Source organism: Struthio camelus, chromosome 15, assembly GCF_040807025.1.
Source record: "Struthio camelus isolate bStrCam1 chromosome 15, bStrCam1.hap1, whole genome shotgun sequence".
NCBI lineage: Eukaryota > Metazoa > Chordata > Aves > Struthioniformes > Struthionidae > Struthio > Struthio camelus.
The window spans coordinates 18,436,717-18,460,990 of NC_090956.1; the positions used below are offsets into that span (position 1 = coordinate 18,436,717).

Genomic DNA, 24,274 nt, shown 5'->3' on the forward strand with positions numbered 1-24,274 from the left:
GCAAAACAAGTGACTGGGAGCAGAGAGGGAAGAGGGACCTTCCCTCTTAGTGGTGGTGCACTATCAGTTCGGATCATCCATCTTGCAGAATCACACCCTGATAAATGTAGGGGTTGATTCCCTCTTCCTGCCGCACATCTGAGGGCCGGGAGGATATCTGTCATGGTTCTAGCCAGCATTGTCATGTTGTCCTTAGCAATGGCCCCTTTTTGCTTGTTTTCCACTTTTTAAAAGTGAGACCTTAATTCTTTTTTTTTTTTTTTAACAAAGGTGAGGATAGCTGTGTTGCAGTTTAATTCATTCAATGTGTTCTGGAATGCTGCAGAAAATCCTGCGGCACTTTGTAGCAGTGGTATCTCTCTGAATAAACCTCGTGTAGCAACAGCAGGAGAAACTTCCTGTGAGATTCATTCACATTTATTAGATTATATCCGCAGTGTATTGCATCTGCTCATATCCTAAACTGAATGCGATAAGAGAACAAGTCAAGTGTTGTTTTAGTACTTTTTGACTGTTTTAGAAATCATTATTTAGAAAGTGCTGGAAATTAATACCGTAATATATGTATGTGAGTCTGATATGTGTGCACACACACACAGAATTGCCTGCACAATTTGCATACACTATACAGAAAACAGAAAATCAAATTCTTTCCAACTGAAAGTTCGGAAAGAAAACTAGTAGTATTCAAGCATATGTAGATTGACCTATTAATGTGGGTATGTAGGAAGTTCATGGAAGAAAGGAGCGGGAATGACTTCTGTCCATTTTGGTGGTGGTAAGCTGTTAAGGTGGTAAGCTGGCCTGGCTGCATTATGAAAACCTACCTGGAAATGGAAATCTTCACTTTGTAATTGTAACTGCACTATTTGGGGGAAGCCTGTTAAGCCTTAATATTAGAACGTGCTGATCCAAAACCGAAAAAATGAAATAATCTTCAACAGTGCTAGACACACACTTGTTTAATTGTCTTGCAGTAAATTGTTGCTGAAAGTAGCTTCCAACATGAGTGGATTCACCATAATTACATTATGTCAGCTGCATACTTGGTTTGTGATCACTGTCTTTCAGCAGCTGCCCTTCCTGAGAGCTGGCTTAGCCTGTTCTTGTTTGGAATTTAAGGCACTACTTAACACTCTTAAGGCACCCTGAACACTGTCACTTTTGGATACAGTGCTGCTTTCCTTAATTCAATTTTATGTAGCTGTCTATGTGGACTAAAGGGATTCTGCTACAGCTCAGACTAAAAGGTAGTTTTGTACTGGAATGGTGCTAGCTGAATGTATTAGATTGCAGAGAGGTGCAAATGAGAGAGAAGTTCATTTTCCAGTGTTCCTGAGTGCAGGTGGTGTTCTGAGGAGCAAAAGAAATTCCCGGAGGAAACCGTAGTACAAGACCGTAGGAGTCAAACTGGGCTACCTCTTGGCAATATTGATAACATACCTTCCTTCCTTTTTTTTTTTTTTTTTTTTCCTTCGGAGCTTACTTTCTGCCATCCAGTGTCTAAAGATGACTAAGTTTAAAACTGGAAGCGTTAAGGCTACAAAGAAGAGCTGCAAACTCTGCTTAGATCATCTGAAATAGGAGCTTAACGTTCTTTTTAAGCCCAAACGGTCACAGCCTGTTCCTCTGTCGTCCCGTCCCCCCCACCCCATACTCACACACACAAGCACACAAACGCTGGAAGCTGCACATTCTTGCCTCCTCCCTTGGGCAGGCATAAACACTCATAAGATTGGACTCATTGGAGTAAGCCGGGACATGGAGCTCATGATCTAGTTTTCAGCTGGATTGGCCCTCAAACCAGCTCACTCCACAGCTGCATGAACACTAGGGCCAGCACAAAATGGGACGGGAATGCGTGGTAAGGGGTTAGAGAAAAGCAGAACTTGATGTCCTGGGCCTACATCAATTTAAAATACATAGTGTCCTGATTGTTGCTTTTAATCTTGACTGAGAGACAGACATGAACTCTGCCACATGCAAGTCGTTGTCCCTGTAGACTGGTGTGTGGAGGGTTTTCTGAATGAACCATTGGAATCAGAATTTTTTTTTTTATTGTTAGAAAATCTATTGCTACTTTGAATAAAAATCTGTGAAGAAAACTTTTAGCTTTCTCTGTTAGTGATTATGGTTTTTATGTTTCTTCTCATAGCATAGGTAATTTTTGTGTAGTTTATTTCTGTATCATAATATCCTGTAAAAATATGTTAGTGGACTTTAAAAAGTAATAAAAATAAAAAATCATCCCAGCCCCAGTGCTTTTTCTCAACAGAAACTTACTCTCAGGGAACTGATAGTCCTGGAACTATCTGTTTGTTTTTGCTGAGGGGTGTTGTTTTTTAACACAGTTGAATTAATGAAGTGGCAAAATGTTCTGTATTGCTTTATTAGTTTTTGTGATCTGCTATTTATGGTGACGGTTGAATTCAGCAAAGGAGTATTTATTCTTGTTCATCCCTTCCCTCAATCCTTGTTTTCCCCATAGGTTATAAGGAATGCCCCAGTGAAGACGTTTGCCAGTGCTACCTTCAGCTCACTCCTGGACGTGTTCCTTTCCACCACAGTCTTCCTAATACTCTCCATCACGTGTTTCCTGAAACATGGGATGGTCTCATCCCCTCCACCGCCGGCAGCAGTCGTGGTATTCGTCATTGCTATCCTGCTAGAAGTGCTGTCCCTCGTCATCTCAATTAGGTAAATAAAGTGAAAGAAAGTCTTGAAATAGCAATATGAACTAAAATGGTGGTTGACTGGATAAACTTCTGTTTCACAGCATCCCAGGAACTCTCTCTGAGAATCTATAATATTTGGGGAACAATGTTAGCGAAGCCAGGAAGGCTTGCAGCAAATCTGGTGCGAGGAGAAAATCTAGCTAACCAAAGGGAAGAAACATGACTCTGATAAAGGCTACCTATGGATCTGTGCGTTGTGGCTGCCCCAGCTTTTTGTTCCTCTTGATGCCACACAGAGCTCACTGTCATCACCCTTCAGAGAACCATCAGAATGAGGGAACTCAAGCAGAAAACTTCTTTCTGTCCTTCAGAAAAAAAATCCCCTCATTTAAATTCCTAGACAAAAATACATCTTTCTGGTGTTAAAATTGATTTTTTTTTAAATCAGAAATGCAAAGAACAGTCCATTTCGGGGGAAAAAAAATGTGAAAATTGCGTTACATCTGTCCAGAATTAGTTTTCTTAATGATTTCTATTTCAATGTTCATGGGCTTAATATTCAAAATAGTTTGTGTTTTTCAGTTTGACACGTAAGTGAAGTTAAGCATTTCCCCTGAGCCCTCAGCTCTATGACAGTCATCTGCTGCTTGAGGTGGGTCACTAGTTTGCCTCTGCAGAAGGGACTGCTTCTCAGGACTGCGCTTGGCAGTGCCACAGTCCCCACGCTGTCTCTTTGCAGTTGGCAGTGAAGGATTCTCAGTCCCTGAGTTCCTAAACACAGAGGTCCCTGCAACCCCTGTGGCTGTACCTCTCCTGTGCCCTTGGAGGTAGGGTAGGGCTTGCCTAAAAATGCAGAGATTTGATATTTAATAGCAATTTTTCATTCTGGATTTATATCTGGTCACCTGCAGTGTGTGCGTCCTGGTCCTCTAAGACCCTTACGGTCTTCACCCCATCGTTTTTAGTCTGAAGACCGGTGACCATGCAGTTCCTACCTAATCTGGGCTTTTCTCCCAGACCTCATTGGAGATACTAATGTGCTCAAATTTAGTAGAAGACTGCAGTGGTACATGCTTCCAGTAAGGCTCGTGGTCTTGTGGGTGTGTTGCCTGATTTATATAGATACCACACATAACTTGTTATTAACCCAGATGATAGCCTCAGTAATAAGTTGTTTGTCTGTCTATACTTGTGTGAGCAGGTTTCTTCTCCCCCCCCCACCCCCCCATTTTACTGCAGTTCCCTCTGTCACAAGAGCAGGTAATAAAGGTGATGTGTGGAAATGTATGTCCTCGCTTGTAATTCTGCAAGCCTATAAGATATGTGTAAATTAAAATGCTTTTCTAATTACAAGTCAGAACAATTCTGCTGATGATTCAGAAGAAAAAATAGATGGCAATGTGCACTGTTATTCTGAATTTTGAGGGTCAGCTAAAAAGTACTAAATTACTACTTCAGTCACTGAAGTCAGCTGTTAATGCAAATGTGTGTACGAGTGTATGCAAGCGTATTTGCACAAATACAAAGCTAGCGTTTCTGGGTAAAGAGATACCGTTTTTGAAGAGTGGAAATGCTTTTAAAAATAGTATTTCTTAGCAGGTTTATTTTATTATTACAGTTTGAATAGTATGGTGCTTTGGGAGATCTTAGAAAAACGAGAAACTCGGGAAGTTAAGTGTTAAGACCTTTACTGGGAGATGCCCAAACTTCCAGTATATCCTATATACCGCAAGCTAGATTAACTGTTTCTCTGTGCTCTCACTTGCACCAGCCCAGAGAGGCGTTATCCCCTTTACAGAGCCATGTCAGAGTGCTCCGTCTCAGGAAAAAAAGGTGAAAGTTTTTTGTCAGCTTGACGTGTCGGGGCAGCTCTTTAGTTGTATCAGGTGGGGGAGTAGGAAAGCAGTACAGAGCAGTTAGGTTGGGCTAGGCAGCCATGCGACGGCATCCTTGAGTGTGTTCAGCTTTGAGCAATTCAACCGCCACTTTGTAGAAAAGCTGATTTCTGCTGTGCAGATATGTTTAGAGAAAATCAATGTTCCTTTACCTTGCAGGTGCCTTATCAAAGGATATCAAAATATCCAGATTTAGTATTTTTCAATTTATTATTTTTCTTGTTTATTTTTCTAGTGCTGAATGCTACTGTCTTTGCATTTACCTTTTCTTTTTCCATATGGTTATCAAAAATTAATGCTATAATCTGACAAATGTTTATGAGTAAGTACATAAGCTTTTACTTCAGTGCTGTTCTGTAATTGGTGATTCAGGTGTTTCTGAAGGAGAAGAAGAGAAAATGCTGTTTTCAGTATGCTATTTGTGTAATCAGGAGTTTGCAAAGCAGTTTTGTCTTTCTGAATTGCATGTGGCTGTAGAGAGGTTTAGATTCATTGCACCACTGTATGTGCTCTCTGGTAGTGAGCCCGGGGCGTTGCCGAGGTGAATTTAAGTGGCTTGATAAGGTTGTTTTTTAGCAGTATTTGGTTCTGCCACTAGTATTTCTGATATTTGTATGAGAATATGTATGGCTTAAAGCCTGAATTTTACTTTCTAAACCAGCCTAGATTCTTCGTTTCAAGTCAGTAAGATTTAAGAACTAAGGTGACTCCTAAGTCTCAGAAATATTTTTGAGATTTTTAGTCATTCTTTCATGCTTTATTCTGATTTGAAAGACAGATTGAGAAGCCTCTTATTTTGGAGAACACCTGTAGACAGCCATCAAAACTTAGGTAGTCCCATCTGGCGTAGTAATAATAGATTTTCAGTAAACAGTGTGTTGACAGCATGAAGGACTGGCTTTATCCTAAAGGACGCTCGAAGGAAGTTTAGGCATGCAGGAAACATTGCAATTCCTGCACAGGCTACTACCGCTGCGGGTGATCTATGGTTACCAGCAGTGACTGCGTTCATCTGAGTCCAGGATGACCATGAATCTCAAGACCCCACAGATCTTCATGGTTAGTCTGAGCAAAAGCATTGCTGGGTGGCATAAATAATCGCTGCCCTTCTGTGCCCCTCCATCAACCTTGCAGTTGAGGAGCAGGGATATAGGAATCCAGTTGCTCCTGGAGCCCCTGTCATGCTCTTAGCCTGAGGCAAGCACGAGACGTGGCCTTCCTTTCTTTTGGTGGGGGGGGAAATGTCTTTAGATCACTCTGTATTTACTGCAAAGTAATAAAAAATTGATTCTCAGGAACTTACTACCGCAGACTCACGTTCGTGATCTTTCCTCTGCTAAATGAGATGTAATTTGTATTTGGTTTACCTCTGCTCATTGCATCTAACACTGACCTAAATCTCTTAAGTGCAAAAAAGGATCATCTCAGGTTTGAGCAGATCTTACCCAGAATACTTTCCTAAAAAGAGCCTCATGCTACACACAGTGGTAAGAAAGAACACTTTGTAGATGAAAGTCTCAGCAGCTCTCTGGTAAACTCCCAGTTTTAAATGTGATTTTTTTTTTTTTTTTTTTGCAGGACTCCTGTTAGTAGGAACTGGTATCTGCGTTGGGTTTTGGTTTGGGGCCTTTTTTTCTTTTTGAATTAATGCTATGTATTTATTTTACAGTAAATAACTGTGCTTTCAGGCCACTCCAGTGCATTTCTGTACAGGTGTAACAGCCTTCCACTTCCCTACTCTGTGCTAATGAAGAAAAGTCTTGCCCTAAGTGTGCTCAGCTGGCTACATTAAATTCAAAATGTTTAAGTTGTACACTGTTTTGTATATCCCCAGACAATGGCTTTACAGACTGTTCTGTTTTTCCACTATTTAGGTATAGCAAATGTCGGCATTAGGAGGACAGACATATTGTTATACCCTCAGCATAAAGAAGCAAAAAGCTTCTTTTAAGGACTGTTTAACATACCGGCATATATATACCAGCTCACTTTGACCACTAGTTATACACAGACACAGCACAGAACTTCCCGTACAGAAATGTCATCCCAAATGACAATCACAGAATACCACAGAGATATCTGAAGGGAGGAGATTGGACTACAATGCTGGGCACAATCCCAACGTTTCAGGAAAGGGATTATTTTGAGACCAGAAAATTCTTGCCTAAGTTGCTCATTGTATTTTCATTATCATGATGCAAAACACGCTCTCTTTAAATCAGTCTAACTTTTAATTGAATCCAGTAGTCCAGCTAAGGAATACTCACTACAGCTCTTATGGCTGAGAGCTTTAATCCAGCTGAAATAATGGGAGAGGTGAACACTGTCTATAAAATGAGAAATAAATGAGAACTTTTAAGTCTGATATAGTTGAAGTCCTAATGGGGCAAAGCTTAGAAGGGAGAAGGGTGTTTTGTTTCCTCTCTGAAGTGTCTGATAATAAATTATTGGAGTATCTATAAATGAAGCTCCCACTGTTATCACAAGTGCCACTCTAAAATTAGTTGTATAAAGCTGCATGCAAAAAATGGTGCTTAATGTGTAAGCATGTGGAATATATCATCTCCAGATCTGTAACTACAATGCAAAGAATGTCCATCTGCGCACTTGAAATGTGACTGCTTTGACTTTCATGAGTTTAGTTGAAGTGTAAAAGGTCTTAAAGTTCTGACATTTTATAAAAATGTCTTGGGAAATGTCACTGAACGTATGACACTGTGGGATTTCGCTTGGGATTCTTAGGAATGCTTCTGCAAGGATACGTGCAGAAGACATCTGCCCACTATTTCAGGTGTAAGTACAGGATTTCTGTTAGCTAGAGACTTCTGCTAGCTCATTCTGGCTTTGGAGTAAAACTTTTTAGAAGTAAGTATTTAAAAAAAAACACATTGCTTTTGATGCCATCCTTCAGTAGAGATTGACCAAGAACAAAAATTGCTTGCTGAAGCTAGAGCTAAATGAGCCATCTCTGTTAACAACATGACTTATAGAGTGTGTATTGATGCAAGGGAAAACAATGTATTCTGTTTGCCTTTATTTATTTCTAACATCTGTGACTTTGGTAGTTAATATCCCACCAAATTGTTGCTATGCCAAAACCTTTGATTTGAAATATGGGAATCGATTTTAAACTGCCAGTAAATACAGAAATGACGGTAACGTTCTCCATTACCCATTAATCATTTATGTCAAAGTTACTAATTTGAACTACAGCTTGTGTAAACATCTTAGATGCGTTAGCATTTAAGCCCTGTTGTGCTACCCACTGACACTGCATTATTTACTGATAGTGCCCTGTAGCCATTAAATCTGTCTGCAGCTCTCACTGCTGTCTGGATTTAATGCAGTTCTTGCTTCCTGTGATGGGAGAGTTGTGCTGTATTCACAGCCTTTTGCTGTTTTGTGAAGGAAGGGATTTCAGTTGTTTCAACTCTGGAGCGCAGAGTATTGCAATAAATTCTATATTGAAAAAAAGTCAATGCAAAAAGGTAAACATTATCACTGAGAAATGTGGAGCTGTTCTGGAATTTGTGCTAGCTTTTTCAAACACTCAGCTGCCTAAATAAAGAAGTGTCCTCATCACAGGATTAACTGATCAGGTTTGCTGATGGATTTGTTGCTATAGTTCCCACAAGAATTTGTCCTGGCATGGAGGCTTGGCAAAAAAAAAGCTTTCTGCACCATCTAGTCCCCGTGTAGGTTGGGGTGAGAGACATGAGTTGCACTGGGTATCTGTCACACTCTGCATGCCACAGAACTGGTTTCTGTGCCAGCCTACATGAGAGTGACATGAACGATCACACCGTGCGTGGGCAGAGAGGTGTCACTGATTTGCATTTGCAGGGATTTGAGTTTTCCTGTCTTTTCATGCAGCTGGCGGGGAAGAGCTGTGGTATGTAGCTTAGCCCAGGGCATTCTGTACTGGAGCCTGACTTCTGTCTCCTTTCTCACGGTTTAGCCATGTAAATGCTAATCCCGACTCGTACGCTTTAGGAGAATTGAATTTTATTTTTAGCGGCATGAACTTGGGTGGCATTTTCAGAAGTATTCGATACTGGACTAACTTGGCTGCTACCGAAGACGCGGATAGTTCTGTCATTGATGTTAGAGGCACCGAAGTTAGGACAGTATGTAACGCTTAAGAAAATCCTGTTCTTACTCTGGGTAACTTTTGAATTTATTTTATTTTATTTTATGTACCGTTTTTCTGTTTCTGTGCTTTGTTGGAAGCTCCTTCTTGTGATGTAATGTGGCTTTTTTTTGTTGTTGTCTTAAATGGCAGTCCCGTGAGCCAGCAGCTGAGAGATGTGTTAGCCCCCTCTTGTGGGAGACTGGTGTATTACAGTGTCTTCCGTGCTGTTACCCAAGTTTTATCTTTTCCTACGCATTCAAATATAATTCCCAGATTTAAAAAAAAAAAAAAAAGAGAGAGAAAGGGAGAGAGAGAAGTATTATTAAACTAGGGCTGAACGACAAGAAGAGCTCTTGCAGCTTCCAAAGAAAGCTGGAGGTCGCAAAACGCTCAGAAGTCTAGACTTGAGAATTAAAATAACATTCACAAACTATACATTTTTGAAGGGATGCAAATAGTGTCAGTTTCACCTAAACAATTTTAAATTTGCCCTGTTTTGTGTAAGATTTTCATCTGGCATTATACCTTGTATTTTAGACAAGAGTATTAAAGAAAATCTTAAACATCAGTGGTAGACGTTGTGTAATAGGGAAGGATTTGTGCAACTCTGGAGTGTGGGGATTTCATATCCTGTGGGTGTTGAACATACAGAACATACATTCTCATTGTCTGAGAGCATCTCTGCCCAAAAAGTAGTGATTATTTGCTGTTTGAGCTCTGCTGCGGTTCACTGCTACAGTAGTTCACTGTGCTTTGTAGCGGTATGTATAAACTTCACTGCCCCGAAGTGTTGCAGTCGCTCTCTCTTTCAAGCAAGTTCGTGAAGTCGTGGAAAGGCAGGAACCCTTTGATAAAGCGATGAAAAGCCTGGGCACATTCGGATAATTATATTCATCCACAGTGAAATGGCTTTGTATGAAGTTAACTGTACTGCATTACCTTATTATATCTTAATAAAAATAATAAGAAACTTAAACAGCAGCTGCAGTTTTTCTAGCATGAGTAATGTTTTGGAGCTTTAGGAAGCAAGTTTCCTGAAGATCAGTTTCCGTAGATAAATAACAGTTTACATGCAGTGTCCTCAAGCATCAAGCACACTTTTGCCTTTGCTTACTCGTTTGAACAATTAGAAATGCTCTCATGTAAGAAATATGTCTGTTAAACTGCTCTCGAGAGCTCTTCCTGTTTCTCTGTCTGGCTCCTTCAGCACTTCGCAGGTTTGGGCCTCCCTTTTTACCAGCAGCTTGAGGCAAGAACCACTTCTTCCCGACTGTCTCGTGCAGAGCCAACTGGGCTGCTGCGCTAGATACCACCAGGCGAGTGGAGGAGCCGTGAGCTGCCAGCTGGCCTCCCCGAGCGCTCCTCGCAACTGCGTCTTGTGCGCCGACGGCAGCGGACGGTGCCAGCTCGCAACCCGCGCTCTCTTCCAGTGCCCTGATGAGAGGGAACGGGGTGTGATTTCAGCTGGGAACTTCTGTCCAGTTGGTTGTGACTGGGAGAATTGGTTTCCATTATAATATTAAAAATGCATGCGTTTGGATTGCCTCTGGATGGAGAATCTGTTGGTAGGATGTACAACCCTACTTTTCAAACATTTTGTGATGTTACTTCAGCTTCTTTAGCTTCCACTCCCTTTAAGGCTAAATATTTATGAATGAGGAGATGTCTTTCAGGCACTTAATCTTCCAAGTAACTGAAACAGTTTTTTCAGTTTGTTTCTGCAAAACGCACCGCCACACGGGTCCTCCTCTTTTCTTTTGTCGCACCCCCTTGCTGTACCAAGCAAATGATTCTCTTTCAGCAAGCATGGATTATTTCCCAAAATCATCGAGAAGTCATGCGTTGTACAATATGCTGTGACTGTTCATACAGCCTAAATGTAGTGTTCAAAGTTACATTATTACAGGTAAATTGAGACGTATGAAGTGATGCGCTGAAATTAATGCATAGGTTTGTCCTGTGATTTGTTGCAGAATGGCATTCTTTCTGGAGGAGGTGATGGCTTGCACGAAGCGTCTCCTGGAGGTGATATCTGGCTGGCTGCCTCGACATTTTTTCGGTGCAATCCTGGTTTCTCTCCCAGCTCTTGCAGTTTTTTCACACTTCACCTCTGATTTTGAGACAAACATACATGTAAGTTGTGGAACTCTGTTTCATAATCTGACACATTTGGATCTAACAGAGATTGTTGCTGGCCTGCCTTCTTCCTTCATATCCCTCATGTTCTGCATCTGTTTGATACAGATCTCTCTTAGAGAAGTAGTTTTTTTTGTGTATGATGAAATATATAGTTTGTTATGTAAATAGTCACTTCCTTTTTTGAAAACCCTCATATGAAAAGGGATGTTTATATACCTATAAATGCCTACCTACATATGTATATTCTTTCTCAGAATAAACAGTTCTTCAAGTGCTTTTTCTAGATAGTGTAAAAAGTGTATCTTAGATATTTTTTCATTGCATTAATTACGATTTTTGAGTTAGAATTTGTACTCTGAGATGAAATGATTGCTCTGCAAGGGCAATGAGAATGGTTAGAGAAATTCAACATCTATCTCCTGAAAAAGGTACTGAAAGAAATTGGCTTATTTAGCCCAGTCAAAGAAAGGTGCTCAAGGGATTTGGGGTGTCCTTTAATAAACACATTCAGAAGAGGTGGGGGAAGGGTTTAAATACTGAAGAGAGGGTAGAATAATTTAATTTAAAGGCTGACTAACTAAAGTCAATGCTCTTTATGAATAAAATACACTGGAAACTAAGACAAAAGTTTGTCTCAGAAATGAAGTTCTAGAAGAGTTCTAGTTCTAAAGCGAGTTGTGGATACGGGAACCTAAATTGTTTTGAGATACAGTTTGTTGAGTTTACACAAAGGAGCAATATAACTAAGCAGAACTCCTGCAGTTAGGAAATCCAGTGTGTGCTACAGGTTTCTGGGCATTTGATGCTCAAGCCAGTCTCTTCCGGATGACTGGCTTGTTGGAGCTAGAGACGTGCTGTTGCTCCTAGAGACGTTAAGTTCTCAGAACAGCGTCCTGTTCATGTCTTTGCCATATTTGGAGTCAGATGGCATTTTCCAGCCAGTTTAGACTGACAGAAATGGGTGCTTTGAGGAGGGGGGGTAGTTGTCTTCTGTTTTCTTTTTTCTCTTATGTAGCACAGTATATGACCATTCCTTTCCAGGACCTTCTGGGAATGCTAGTATCACAAATCTCTTGCTATTTTGGGGTCCTGGGTGTAGGTAATGACCAGATCTTCTTCATTCTCTCTATCACACATTATAGGTGCACAGTTTATTATTGAGTGGTAGGAAGCGTTTGGTCCATGGGAATGTGCGGATCAGGTGTTCTGTGGTCCTTTCTGATTGGAACATATATTCCACGATTTTCACAGTTGCAGAGGATGGAATTTGAGGTTCTGTGGCATCCCATGTTAAGATCATTCTACAGGTTTCATCCTTTGTGAACTTTAGTTAAGTTAAATATTTTAAAGCTATGTGAATTTCTTTAGTTTAATGATGGCCTTCCTCCCTCATGATGACCAGTTAACTAATTATAGGAGTGTTTTCCTCACACTAAAGGGAGCTGAAAAACTTCAGATCTTTCCAATTTCTTTTTCCATTTTATATAATTCCATTCACCACCATCCTTGATTATGTTTCTAAGCATTTAAAAATAAAATAGGAAGAACCACTATATAAGTGTATTCTCAGTACCTCTTCAGATCAGGTTATTAGTCCACGTGCTTCAGTAAGATGGTGGTGTTCATCACAAAACTGAGAATGAACTTTGCTTTCTTTCCTCTTGCAGGTCCTCCAGAGTCGTGGGGTTGTTGGCTCACTCTCCAAGAGATGTCCCAACTCATCTTGTGCTCAGTGATGTTTCAACAATCATGGAGCTCTAGGAAATGGAACCAGTCTATAGAGGGTCAGGTAAGTGTCATATTTTACTATGACATGGTTTTGCAAAGTTTTTTTTTAATTCATGGCATTTTATTCCTCCCTGGATATAAATAATTAAAAACAAAAATAACAACAACAACATTGAAAAAAAACTTTCCAAAGCCATGCATACATAGTAAAACACAGCACTTACTGACCCTCTGTAGGCTGGCTTCATGCTGGGGCATCACTTGGAGTGAGAACCAGTGCTCTGCCACTTTAGGAGACCTGAAATGGGGGAAAAAAAAGTAAGTTTAAATTATGTTTTTTTATGGACACTTCTGAAATTCATTTTATCCATTTTTGAGTCCTTAAATTAAAACTGTGCTTGTGGTTTAAAATGGTAAATTATGTAAGGGTTTTTTTTTTTTTCCCCATAGATAAACTGTTTCTACCTCTGAATCACATGCTTATTTGTTATGCTACCGTATTGCTAATTTTCTGTTCCTGTACTCCAGCTGTAAAAGAAATACAAAACGGAAGAGAGGGAGAATGATCATTTTGCTAGTGTAAAATCCAGTATGTAGCTAAAACAGAAAAGAGCTCTGTAATACAGTTGTGGAGTCTCTGTTTTAGCTTGGATTGTCATTGACATCCCCAATACAATCAGAATTTGCACATCAGCTTGAGAGTTTTGTCTGCTGCATCATTGTATCTCAGAGAGATTAAAACATTCTGGGGAATAGCTCTGTTCTGCACTTCCTTTTATTTATCCAGTAAAGATTTGGAAAGGCAAGGTTTTCTGAGATAGGAAATTTGGGACAGTAAATCTAAAATTGTCCTTTCAAATTGGCACAAACGGTGATGTTACAGAGCATCCGTTGACAATGACAGATACCCACTCTTGTTATCAAAACAGCTTTTTGTCATTCTGAGATCACCTGTTGCTGGGCAATATGATAACTTCCTCTAAGAGGGGTTTTTAAGGTTAGGCAGTTGCACAAAGTATCTGAGGGTGAATATATTCCGCATTTTCAGTCAAATGGAATTTGGATGTCCGATATAAAACAGCAGGATTGGATGCCAGTAGTTAGAGAGGAGGTTAGCGTGAATATACACCCTCTTTTTTGATAGGAAGAGGCACTGAGCTTTTTGCAAAGGTAAGCTGAAAGTACAATGGCTGCGTAATGCAGTAACACAAAACTCCAGCTGGTGAAAACTGTGACAGACTATCTATGCTGTAAGTTTTCTTGTTCTTTGAAAGGAAGACCTCCATCTAGAAGTGCTGTCTCCTGAAATTCTCAGAGAGTATGTGGGATTACTTGGTGTGCATTTTAAACGGGAAATTAGGTCCTTCTCTTTCATGTCACATGTTCCTTTATTTAAGGTGACATTTACGTACGGAAGGGCTCCAGTCACCAAGAAGACGCTAATGTGCACTCTCTCTCTTTGTTGCAGTATACCATGTTTATGTGTTGCGCAATTCTGATCACCATTGTCCAGTACTGTAACTTCTGCCAGCTTAGCTCCTGGATGAGATCTCTATTGGCAACTGTAGTAGGAGCAGTACTTCTCATTCTGCTCTATGTCTCCTTGTGTCCAGACAGGTGAGCATCATACCTTAGCACTCATAGACCGTGTTTTGGTCTTATTTGTTTTCTGCACCCATGAAGTGAGAGTCCAACGCATATGATTTTTGTATCTACCATGAATTTCTCCAGTATCTCAAACTTCAAAAATGGATTTGGGAGGAGGTCGGCTTTATTTCAAGGATTTCAGGGTGATGTCTGAGGGGTCCTTTCCTGTAATCTGTTCAGAAATGATGCTCTGTCTTCAAGCCATGTGTGTCTAGGGCATGCTTACACATATGTTAGTCAAACTCTCAGAATTTCCTTTTCGTCTTCTGCTTTGAAACCTCTGTTTTCTTTTCTTAAGACATTTCTGAGGTACTTAGTGGTGCTCTTTGGCACCACCTCTTCTTCAGTTTTTCCCCGTGCTCCTCCAGATTTGATTTTGGCCTGAGGATCTTATATATCTTTCTTCCAGCTTGCTCCTCAAGGAATTTTTCACTATAGAAGGCAGATACTCAGATTTAGTAGGGGTCTAATAGCCTGTTTCCTCTCCCACTTTTCTGCCTCTTCAGAGGATTCTGGAAGACGATAACCGGAGGAATCAAGTTAATGCAGTTTCTGTGTAATAACCTTAAGGCTTTTCAGTTTTTCCTCTGATAAGCAGTTTTCCCCATAGGAGAACTTATTTGCAGGATCCTTCTTCTAATTTCTTGCCAAGGTAGTCAAGGGACTCCTTCCAGCCATCTGTCCACTCTTATTGTTAAAATTTTATAATCAAGTTACACTTCTCAGAGGCTTAAGATGCATAAACTTTGGCACTCACCACAGCATGGACTTTGCAAGGATCTCAAAAGCCATTCTTTTTACCCTTCTTCAGAGTTTTGCTGAACCATATGGTGAAAAGCATGGAAAAACAGAGCGTTTGTAGATACATGATTTGTGTGAGCATTTAGCTTTTAAGCCCCTCTTCAAGTATATGCAGTGGTCTCTTTTAATCTTGATCTAATTTTAAAAAGAGAGAGGGAGAGAAAGAGAATAAAAAATACTCCGTAACATCTGTTCAGACCATATGTAACTCAGAAGTTGCTCTAAGAGTTGTAGGAAGAAGAGTCTTTCTCTCCTTGAAAAAATTAACTTGGAACTAGAGTCAGTTGGAGAAAGGTTTGTAGATCACTTTAGACTAGAGGAAATCTCTTTTTTGTTTTTAAGCAGAGCACTCAGGCAATGAGTACAGGACAGCCCTTTCTAGCGTCAGTGGGGAGAAGTAGTGTTCAGTTTATGGATGTCTCCCTATCTCATCTTTGATTTATCCATTTGATTTTGGTTGTCCAGCTTAACTAACTTTAATTAACTAACATCTTCCAGGATGCTAAATTCATTTCTACTCAGACACCTCTGACTATGTCGGCTCTCGCAACGGGGACTTACCTTGTACCTGTTGACGTTTTCTTTGTGCCACTATCACCGTTTCACTGTCTTTAAGTCTGTCCAGACATCAGCTTCACTGAGAAGTTAGCCACAGGTGTGTCTTTTCAGGGAAGTTAGTGAATAGTAAATCTTTGGTGGTCTTTCATGACTCCCTAGCTACTCTTCTGTAATTCCCCCAAGCAGAGGTTCTTACTGCTCCTTAGGCTACATGCATGCCACCATGTCTGCAATAGAGTTACCGTGGCATAACTAGATGCTGGTTCACTGCAAACCTTTTAAAAAAATCTAATGTAGTACCGGAAGCCTATGCAAAGGCATTTGTCATGCTAAAGCATGAAAAGTGTATCATCATGGTTGATGTTCTCTTGAGTGATTGCTTGAACAGACCTCTGTGCATCCATAGCAAAGGCGTTTTGTCACAGAAGAAAATCAGAAGGATTAGTATCATAATTTTAAGTCTAATTACTTATTCAAACTCAAAATTTTAGAAGAAGTTACAGGTGCAGTTATCATATCGGCTTGTAGTTACACTCTGCATCCTGGCTTTGTGCATAGGGCAGGACAAAAAACTTTAGGTAACTTATGCTTTTTCCTTCATACCAACTTTTTTACGAGACTGAGAAAGGCTCTTCCCAGGCAGAGAGGTGGCGACCTTGCCTGTGTATAATTTTATAGCATCAACTTTTACTGACTCCTAAAGGGGTGGTGTGAATGCTTAAGAAAGTGTCTTTAAGAATCATTGCCAGGGACGGCATATTTGGTCCTGTGGTTTGATTAGTGGTGACCATTAATGGACCGTTAAGTATGGAAATCATAGAATATGTTGTAATTTCATCTTTAAAAAATAAATATTTGAAGTAATATTGCTGTCCAGTTGCATACCCGACAAATAGTGACTTGTGGAAGTGATCATGGATGAAAATAATAGATATTGAACAGTGTGTCCCAAAACTTTTACTTGACTAGCTTAATAATAATTTTTTTTGTTCCTGTCTTATCAATAGTCTAGATAACAGTAGTAGTTGCAGTTTTTTGTGCATCACAGGCAAATTCATTCTGCACGTTTCTTCACTTCTTTCTTCCAGAAGTAACTGATCCTGAGAGTTTTAACACTTGATTATTGTAGAGAAATTGTAATGCAAATAAACACAAAACTTTTCTCAACTATTTATTTTCTGTCGTGACATTTTCAAAAAGAGGTTCTGTATCTGTCGTCTTTTATCATCTTTGTATTGTGTTAGTCGGACAGGATGGAGGCATAACATTTTTTTAGAGTCCTTAAATTGCTTTTCCATGCGTCCAAGGGAAGATTGAATTGTTTAAAAATGACTTGTTCCAGACATCATCTTGACTGCATTATCATCAGTTACTCTTCAGAGGTGTTTGCATCTCTGTACCTGGCTGTGTCTTGCAATGCAAAAAGTGCAGGAAAGTCCCGTTGAAACAAAGTTTGACTGAAGCTGATCAAAAGTGAATTGCAATTATTGGTCCTACAGTCTACATAATAGAAAAGTTTAAAGTGCTAACTGAAATTCTGGCAGAATGTTTTGTTGATTGTTTTAGCTTTCTTTCTGATATCAATGCATTTTTGTTTCAGCTCTGTGGAAACTTTTCATCTAGATTTGGCACAGAACTTTAGGTAAGCTTTATATAGAATGGCCATCTTTATATTTAGAGAGAATTCTTATTTTCTTTTTCTGCATTATGTTTTATGTAAGTGGATAAACTAGATCAAATAACATTTAGAAGTCATTTATCTAGAGATACATTTTTCAATCAATTATAATTAGCAAAACTTTACATGCACAGTAATACACTTGGGAGTTCAACAAATTGTGTATGCTGTATGCTGCTTGTGTATGGAACTTCCTTTCCAGAGGACTTGGACATGACTAAAAATCGTAAGAGACTTATGCTGCACTCATTGAATTGTGTAAAGCTATTTTCTTTTTCAATTAGATTTCTGGGAAGTAGAGCTATGAAGAAGCTGTAAAATTGCACCTGTTTGTGTAGTAGCAGACATTTATAAACATTATCCGCACATTATGGGCTATATTTTTCGTTTTTTTTGCTTGACTTGCACTGTTTGGAAGTGTGCAGATTTGGGTGCTACCCACAGCTGGCCAGCAGAGTTGCCTGTGCTAGAGGAACTGCAGCTGAAGAAGCCGGCTGCAAAGAGTCACGCTGGCAATGGAGAGTCTGGGAGGTGTTTGTCCCCCTGAGCTCTCTTGGGCAGCGTAGCCAGTAATATCATTTAGAGCAAGTGAAATCGTAGCCCTAGACTCTTTCCCTAGATTCTTTATAACCCCTTATAAACCAACACGTCAAGGATTCACTCTATTTTAGTGCTAACGTTCTCATAGTTTTATTGCGAGTTTCACTTCTGCCATTTTAAAAGCGTTTTTACTGGTCTTCAGTTTTAGACCATTATGTCCCCTAATTGCAAATTTAAGGGTAATTTTAGGATGATGTTGTCCTTGATTAAAATAATGACCCTGTGAATACATGAGTAAGCAATTCTTTTAAACAAGTATGTATTTAGGAGGATGTTGCTTTTCCTGGGAGTGTGTGTCACAACAAAATTACTTTTTAAAAAATTTTAATCTACACGAATGCAGTGATAGTTTAGAGGAAAAGGGTGTTTCCTAAGGACAAAGAGATGGTAACTATGCTTTCCATGTTGGATGTTTATTTGCCAGGAAATTATCTATTACTCTGGTGATTTTTAAGAAGGATTTTCTTTTTTGTATGGCTTTGATTCATGACAGGTACCTTTATTTTTGTAATAGAATTCCAGTTTGCTAAAGCCAGAAGACCTGGAAAGTTAAAGCCAAAAGAACAGAGGTGGCTTGATTTTTTTATAAGCCTGAACACTGAATTTGCTGAAAATGTAGTATATGAACTATTAAAGCATAGTGGTCACTGCAAGTAATGTCTTAGTATTGGCCTGAATTTGGATCTTCAGTGGTTTATTATTAATTCTGTGAAATCACCTAAGTTGTATTACTCAGAATTATAAACGTCTTACCCTTTGGTAACAACAACTTAGCAGGCTCCTCACAGCTGCTAATCACTAATAAATAAGTCATTCTGCCCTCAATAATTGACAGCAGTCTTCAATTCAGTGACGGTTTCTGTATCATCATATATGAGGAATCTGTCCAAAAACAGCTATCAAACTGTGCAAATATTTTTCTTCCAAAAATGTATCACGTAACTTTTAACTCATGGCAAATAAAGATACAAGTGGATACCAAGAAACCAAAACGTGCAGGGGTTCTTATTGCAAGCAGTCACGGAGTACACTCTGCCTGCTTTGCAAAACCTAGCTTGTGATTTAAATACCAAATAAGGCAGTGACCAAAATATCTGGCTTGTTAAACATTTCTAAACTTCATTTTAAACTTTTTATTGTGAGATGTTCTATATTTGTATTTTGTCTGTCATTCCTTCCTTCAGCTGGGGAAAAAATGCGTGCATACCATATATGTGTTTTTATCACACATGCTGCTCTTCTGCATGTCAGTAGCAGTTTTGTCAGGCGTTGGTTCGTTGTTTTCATTTTAGTGTGAGAACCGTATCAGTGCAATGTGATGCTTTTTAACAGTCCGGATTCCACCATTCTGAAGGAGCAGGAACTTATAAATTGACATGGTTCTTCTATGTGTTAGAGGTTGAGAGAAAGAACTAGGAGCTAATCCTGTTTTATTTCTATCACAGATTTCCAACAGAATTCAGCTTCTCTTTTCAGCTTTTGTTGTTATTGTTGTTGTTGTTTTTTGGGTTTTTTGAATGCATGTTCCAGGTCTAAAGTTCTGTATGAACAGAATTTCTCCTTTACCCAGGTGATGGACCAACAAAACACTGACGCTCCCTTATTCTAGTAAACTTTTCTGATGTTCGTTTCTCATTCCAAAAAAAAAAAAAAAAATAGATTCCATGTTCACCAGAGTCAGCACATAAGCTTTCCCTTTGCTCAGTGGAAAGTTACTTATTGCAGAAATAGTTTAAGAAGGCCAAAAAAACTTTTTTAACTTGCGTGCCTTGAACGAGGCCATTACCTTTGCCTTTTCTTGATCAAGAACTGAGATAGTTGTTAAAAGTACATGGGAAGAAAGATACTAGTAGTGAAGTTGTAGCACAAAGTTCACCCACCTCTGGATTGTCTACACTAAGCTAGATAATCAAAATATGGAATTTGCTGCCTTTTCTAGAGAGACCATTTCGTCAACCCAAAAGAGATACTACCATATACTGTGTCTTCTAAGTAAGAACTATATCTTGTTTTCATTCATTTCTTATCTCAGAGCAGGTAGTGTGTCTTTTTCCTGCTTCAGATGGCTCCAGGAGGAATAGTGATAGGCCACTTGAGATGGAAGACTAAAACCACTTGATGACAGTTTTCTTTAAATGCCTCCCCTACGTGTTCTTCATCAAAAGCAGCTGCTTTATTTCCCTTCTTTTCCTCACTGTTCCACCATTGCATTCTTTTTAAAGATTTAGCAGGCATGCATCCACTTTAAATAGAGCAAGACATCCAGATCCAAACATAGGATACTGCCTCAGAAGCAAAATGGCTCTCCAAAAATCTTTATAAGTAGAAAGCCATTATCTTTATGATTTGTGATCAAGCCAAAGGAGATTCTATCTCTGGAGCTCTCACTTGTTCCACATTCAGCACTCAGACCGGATGAAGATGCCAAGTTTATAGTTAGGCATCTATGCCAGGAAGTACTTCAACTGTTTGAGTTAAAGGAGCATTGTCAGCTTAAGATTTTCAATTTGAATGATTTTTAAAATTAACTTTCTACTGCAACATCTCATAAGAAGTTAAGAAGATTTTTAATAGAGGTGTGGGGTTTTTTCCTTCTTGCATTCTAAAGGGTAACTTCAGATACAGGGTTTCCTTTTCTTGCAGACTACCTAGAAGGTAATTTACAGTGACGGTAGGTCCTGAAACCTAGTAGCCGCAATGTTCAGGAAGAAAACTGATTTTCAAGTTAGTCGTATGTAATTGTTTCCTCCTTCTTAGTAATGTGGCTTTTTGTACTAATACTTGCAGCAGTCAGTGATCAAAAATGCTGGGTCTGAAAAAGATATTGTACCTTTTCTTTTGAGATACTAACCCATTACCTTATTAATGAAATCAGGTCAGCTTACAAGTGAGTCATTGTCATTTCAAACGCAGATTTCTTCGTTTGTACATCCACATGGGAAACAAGGTCAACCCAGTGCTTGAGGAAATGATTGAGAGCTCGCAGATGCCAGTACTTTAGGAAGTTCTGAATGGGAGGCAGGAGGTTTCCCTTAAAAGGCAGATCTTGGGTTCGGCACAGGCCACTTTTTATACTTTAAGATGCTGTGGTCCTTGCCTAATTTATTGAGGAATATTTTGTACAATAGAGAGTAAATAAAAAGTCTTTTATGACTTAAATGAATCCCTGTGGCAAGGATGTTTGATGTCATGGCAGATTATCTGAATCGAACTCAGGTACTCTCAAGGGAGCAACGTGTCATTGCTCCGGGCTTCTAGCAGATATCTTCCCAGTAGATACTGAAAGTAATCAATTGTTTTGAATAGTGCCTGAATTATGTTCCTTGAAAAAGATTCATTCCCCACCCTCCCCAGTCTTTTTTTTTTTTTTTTAATCTTTTCTCTGTGTACTGAAAATAGGTCTACCAGGAAGTTAAGGGAATCATAGCCATATTGCTGCTGCCAGTGTGATACCGCATCATCTCAGTACCTGATCCAGTTTGAACTCACCATCCAGGCTACTGAAAGCCCTCCCACTTTTTGAAAACACCCTTTCCATTGCTCATCTTCTATCAGATTAAAAATTTGCCAGGGGGGGACAATTTGTGAGTTGTTGGGTCCAGCTGACCTGGTAGTACCCATACTCCTTCATTCTTGAAAATGTGTCGAGTCCAAACTCAAATGTAATGTGTTAATGAACTCATTTGCCTAATACAACAGTGCAACAGTGTATGTATGTCCGTGTGAAGCTAGCCTTTCTACTGTTGAATAGAGTTTGGATAAGAGTCTCCCTTGGAGCAAAAACATCAGCCCTTAATAATATTTAGAGGAAATACAGAATTTGATACTGTGCAACCTCAACTCTGAATCACGTTTTTGGCCATAGACTACAACCCTAAATTAAAAAAATCAAAATTAGCCCCAGCGTGGTGGTTACAATCACTTGCTACGCTTCTCTGTTGCGTTTCATCAGAACTCTTTGCCTCAGTTCCTTCTAAAACCATCATTATTACTGACAAAAATTCTGGCATTTGGGTTGAAGTTGGAGATTCTCATGTGGATTTTAATTTACTGAATTTCAGCAGGAGAGTGCTTTGTTTGCAGCTATTGTCCATGTACCACTAAAGCTGCTTATTTTCATCTAAGCCATATCCTTACCTACCTTTTTTGCCATAGGGTATCTTTCCTTGACTCCTTGGAGAGAGTTAAATTACTTCAGCTTTCAGACTTTTTATAGCATCTATCATTTCACTTAAGTTTGAGAAAATCTAACCAAGAACCTTATTTCCTGTGGTTTGGTGAAAACATTTATCTGTTTTGGAAGCGTTTATCACACCAAAAATCCACAGCTACCTGGTTCCAAAATGATGGGATGCACTGCCTTAGGCGTCAGCAGCTGCTTCTTTCAGCCAAAGAGCACTTGTTGCTGCCGTTCAATTCCTTTTAAAAAGAACGAAATAAAACCATTTTATGATACTTCTTTTCAAAATTTACTTTTCTTCCCTTTGTTTTATTTTGTTTTTAAGCCCAGGAAATTGGGGCAATTTTTTGCTGTCTGCAAAATAGGTTGCAGGGATTGAATTTCAGGAACTGCTACCATTCTAGTCACTAATAATTTAGCCTTGTTTTTAATCTCAGATTCATTGTATTTCTAGGTAGAAAATGAGTAGGTTCATAACAGAGGTTCCATTGAGAAAAATAGTCCTAAGGGAGAAAGGAAGGAGTCTTCCTACAATAACGTACTAATAATTGCTGGAACTTGACTGTAGCGACCTCTTCTGTGGCTTGGGAATAGTATCCTCCTCTCATTCTCCCCTCTTGTCTTTTTAATGTCAAACCAATAAAATGGATGTAGCTTCACCTCTCTTGGGAGAAGGATGTTTTTGGTTGATAGCAAAAGGAGTAAGTTCCAGCAGAATGACAGAAATGTTAATGACCACATGCGGTCTTATCTTGAATCTGAAGTTCGACCTATAAATTCTCTATTGTAAATATTTAACTTGCAGGAAGCTTTTCCTCTGATAGCTTTACTATGATAAAGCCAATAGATACAAATGCAAAGAAAGACCGTAACCCATACAGATGTTTTCAGGGAATTGCATGTATTCATTTGTTATCACAACAGTGCCTTGTGTTTGCTGTAGCATACCTTTCTGGCTATGCTCTCAGTCAGACATTCGAGAATGAATATTCAGAAAAAGAAATTAGATCTGTAGTATGGCTCAGTTGTCAAAATATCTGCTTTGATTTCATGAATGGAAGCATGTCCCTCATGGATATAAAGAAAGAAATTGAACCTAGAAATATTTTCACATGTTACAGAAGCAAATTGAAAGTCTCTGCTCCAGCTGTTGCTACTGTTGTGCTTTGGGTTTTAATCTCTTTTGCTAACATACCCTTGTAAGAGGAATACAGAGAGACACTGAGAAAGAGGTTGCCTTTCTACTGTGTAGAAAGGCAACCTGTGTAGTTAAGGCTAGATGTATTCTGAGGAGAAAGCTTGGTGTGACGCTTTTGCTTATCAAGTCATCTCTTGACTTGAATAATCTCAGCATGTGTCTGCCCATGTCAAATCTTATGCTTTGCTATAAGTTTTTTTGAAAATATTGCAGTTAAGTGACTCCAGAAATCTGTAAATTTCCTGTGTACCAATCCATCCGGGTTTAGACTTGGTTTCTAGGACTGCATAGGTGGGGTCTTCTCAGACTGAATTTGCATCTTCACAGCTCTCTAGAAAGTTTAGATTGCACAGACTGCTGGTATCTGCTTGTTACGGGTGGTTTGGCACTGGACGCCTACTACATCCGTGCTTCTTAATCTGCACAGGCAGTCAACAAGCAATCAAAGGGATTCAAAATATGGCTCTCAACCTATGTGAGCGCTGAATGTTTTTTATCTTGACGCTCTGAGATACTTTGTCTCCCCCATAAAAAGCTTAAATGGCTATAATGTACAAAAGATGTTTAAGCCAGAGCTCCATATTTCCTGCTTTCATGCAGGTGACAGTATTTTCCGTGAAGTGACGCAGTTTTCCATCTTGTGACACAGTTTTCTTCTTCCAGAGCCTTGATATGTTAACGTTAAAGGCACATAGTAAAGGTTATTGGTCTTTGATGAAGAGACAAGGGAAAAGTTTTGAGAGTATAAAGTAGGTATTTCTGAATATGGGAGGTAATACAAAGAAATAAATTCCACATAATTTGCGCACACGCACGCACACACACACACACACACACACACACACACACGTGCATGCATGCACACCTATACACAGAGATACACTTACACACATGTATCTATATACACAGACGTTATAAAAGTTGTGTAGTATATTTTAGCTATATATGTATAAATATATAAAATATGTATTTTATATATAAAATATAGGATATAATGGTTTTCATTTATTTAGTTATAAATAACAAAAACTCTTTCCTTGTTG

At 39.2% G+C, this 24,274-nt stretch overlaps 1 protein-coding gene across 2 annotated transcripts in view; it reads left to right on the forward strand.

Moving 5' to 3' along the window:
• The window catches only part of ADCY9 (adenylate cyclase 9), a 100,347-nt gene that overhangs the window by 64,603 nt on the left and 11,470 nt on the right, over positions 1-24,274 (forward strand). For both annotated transcript variants that reach the window (XM_068908066.1, XM_009674661.2), the window contains exons 6-9: positions 2,489-2,697; positions 10,676-10,835; positions 14,038-14,186; positions 17,176-17,217. In XM_068908066.1, coding sequence (XP_068764167.1) covers positions 2,489-2,697; positions 10,676-10,835; positions 14,038-14,186; positions 17,176-17,217 — 560 coding nt within the window. The remainder of the gene's footprint in view (positions 1-2,488; positions 2,698-10,675; positions 10,836-14,037; positions 14,187-17,175; positions 17,218-24,274) is intronic.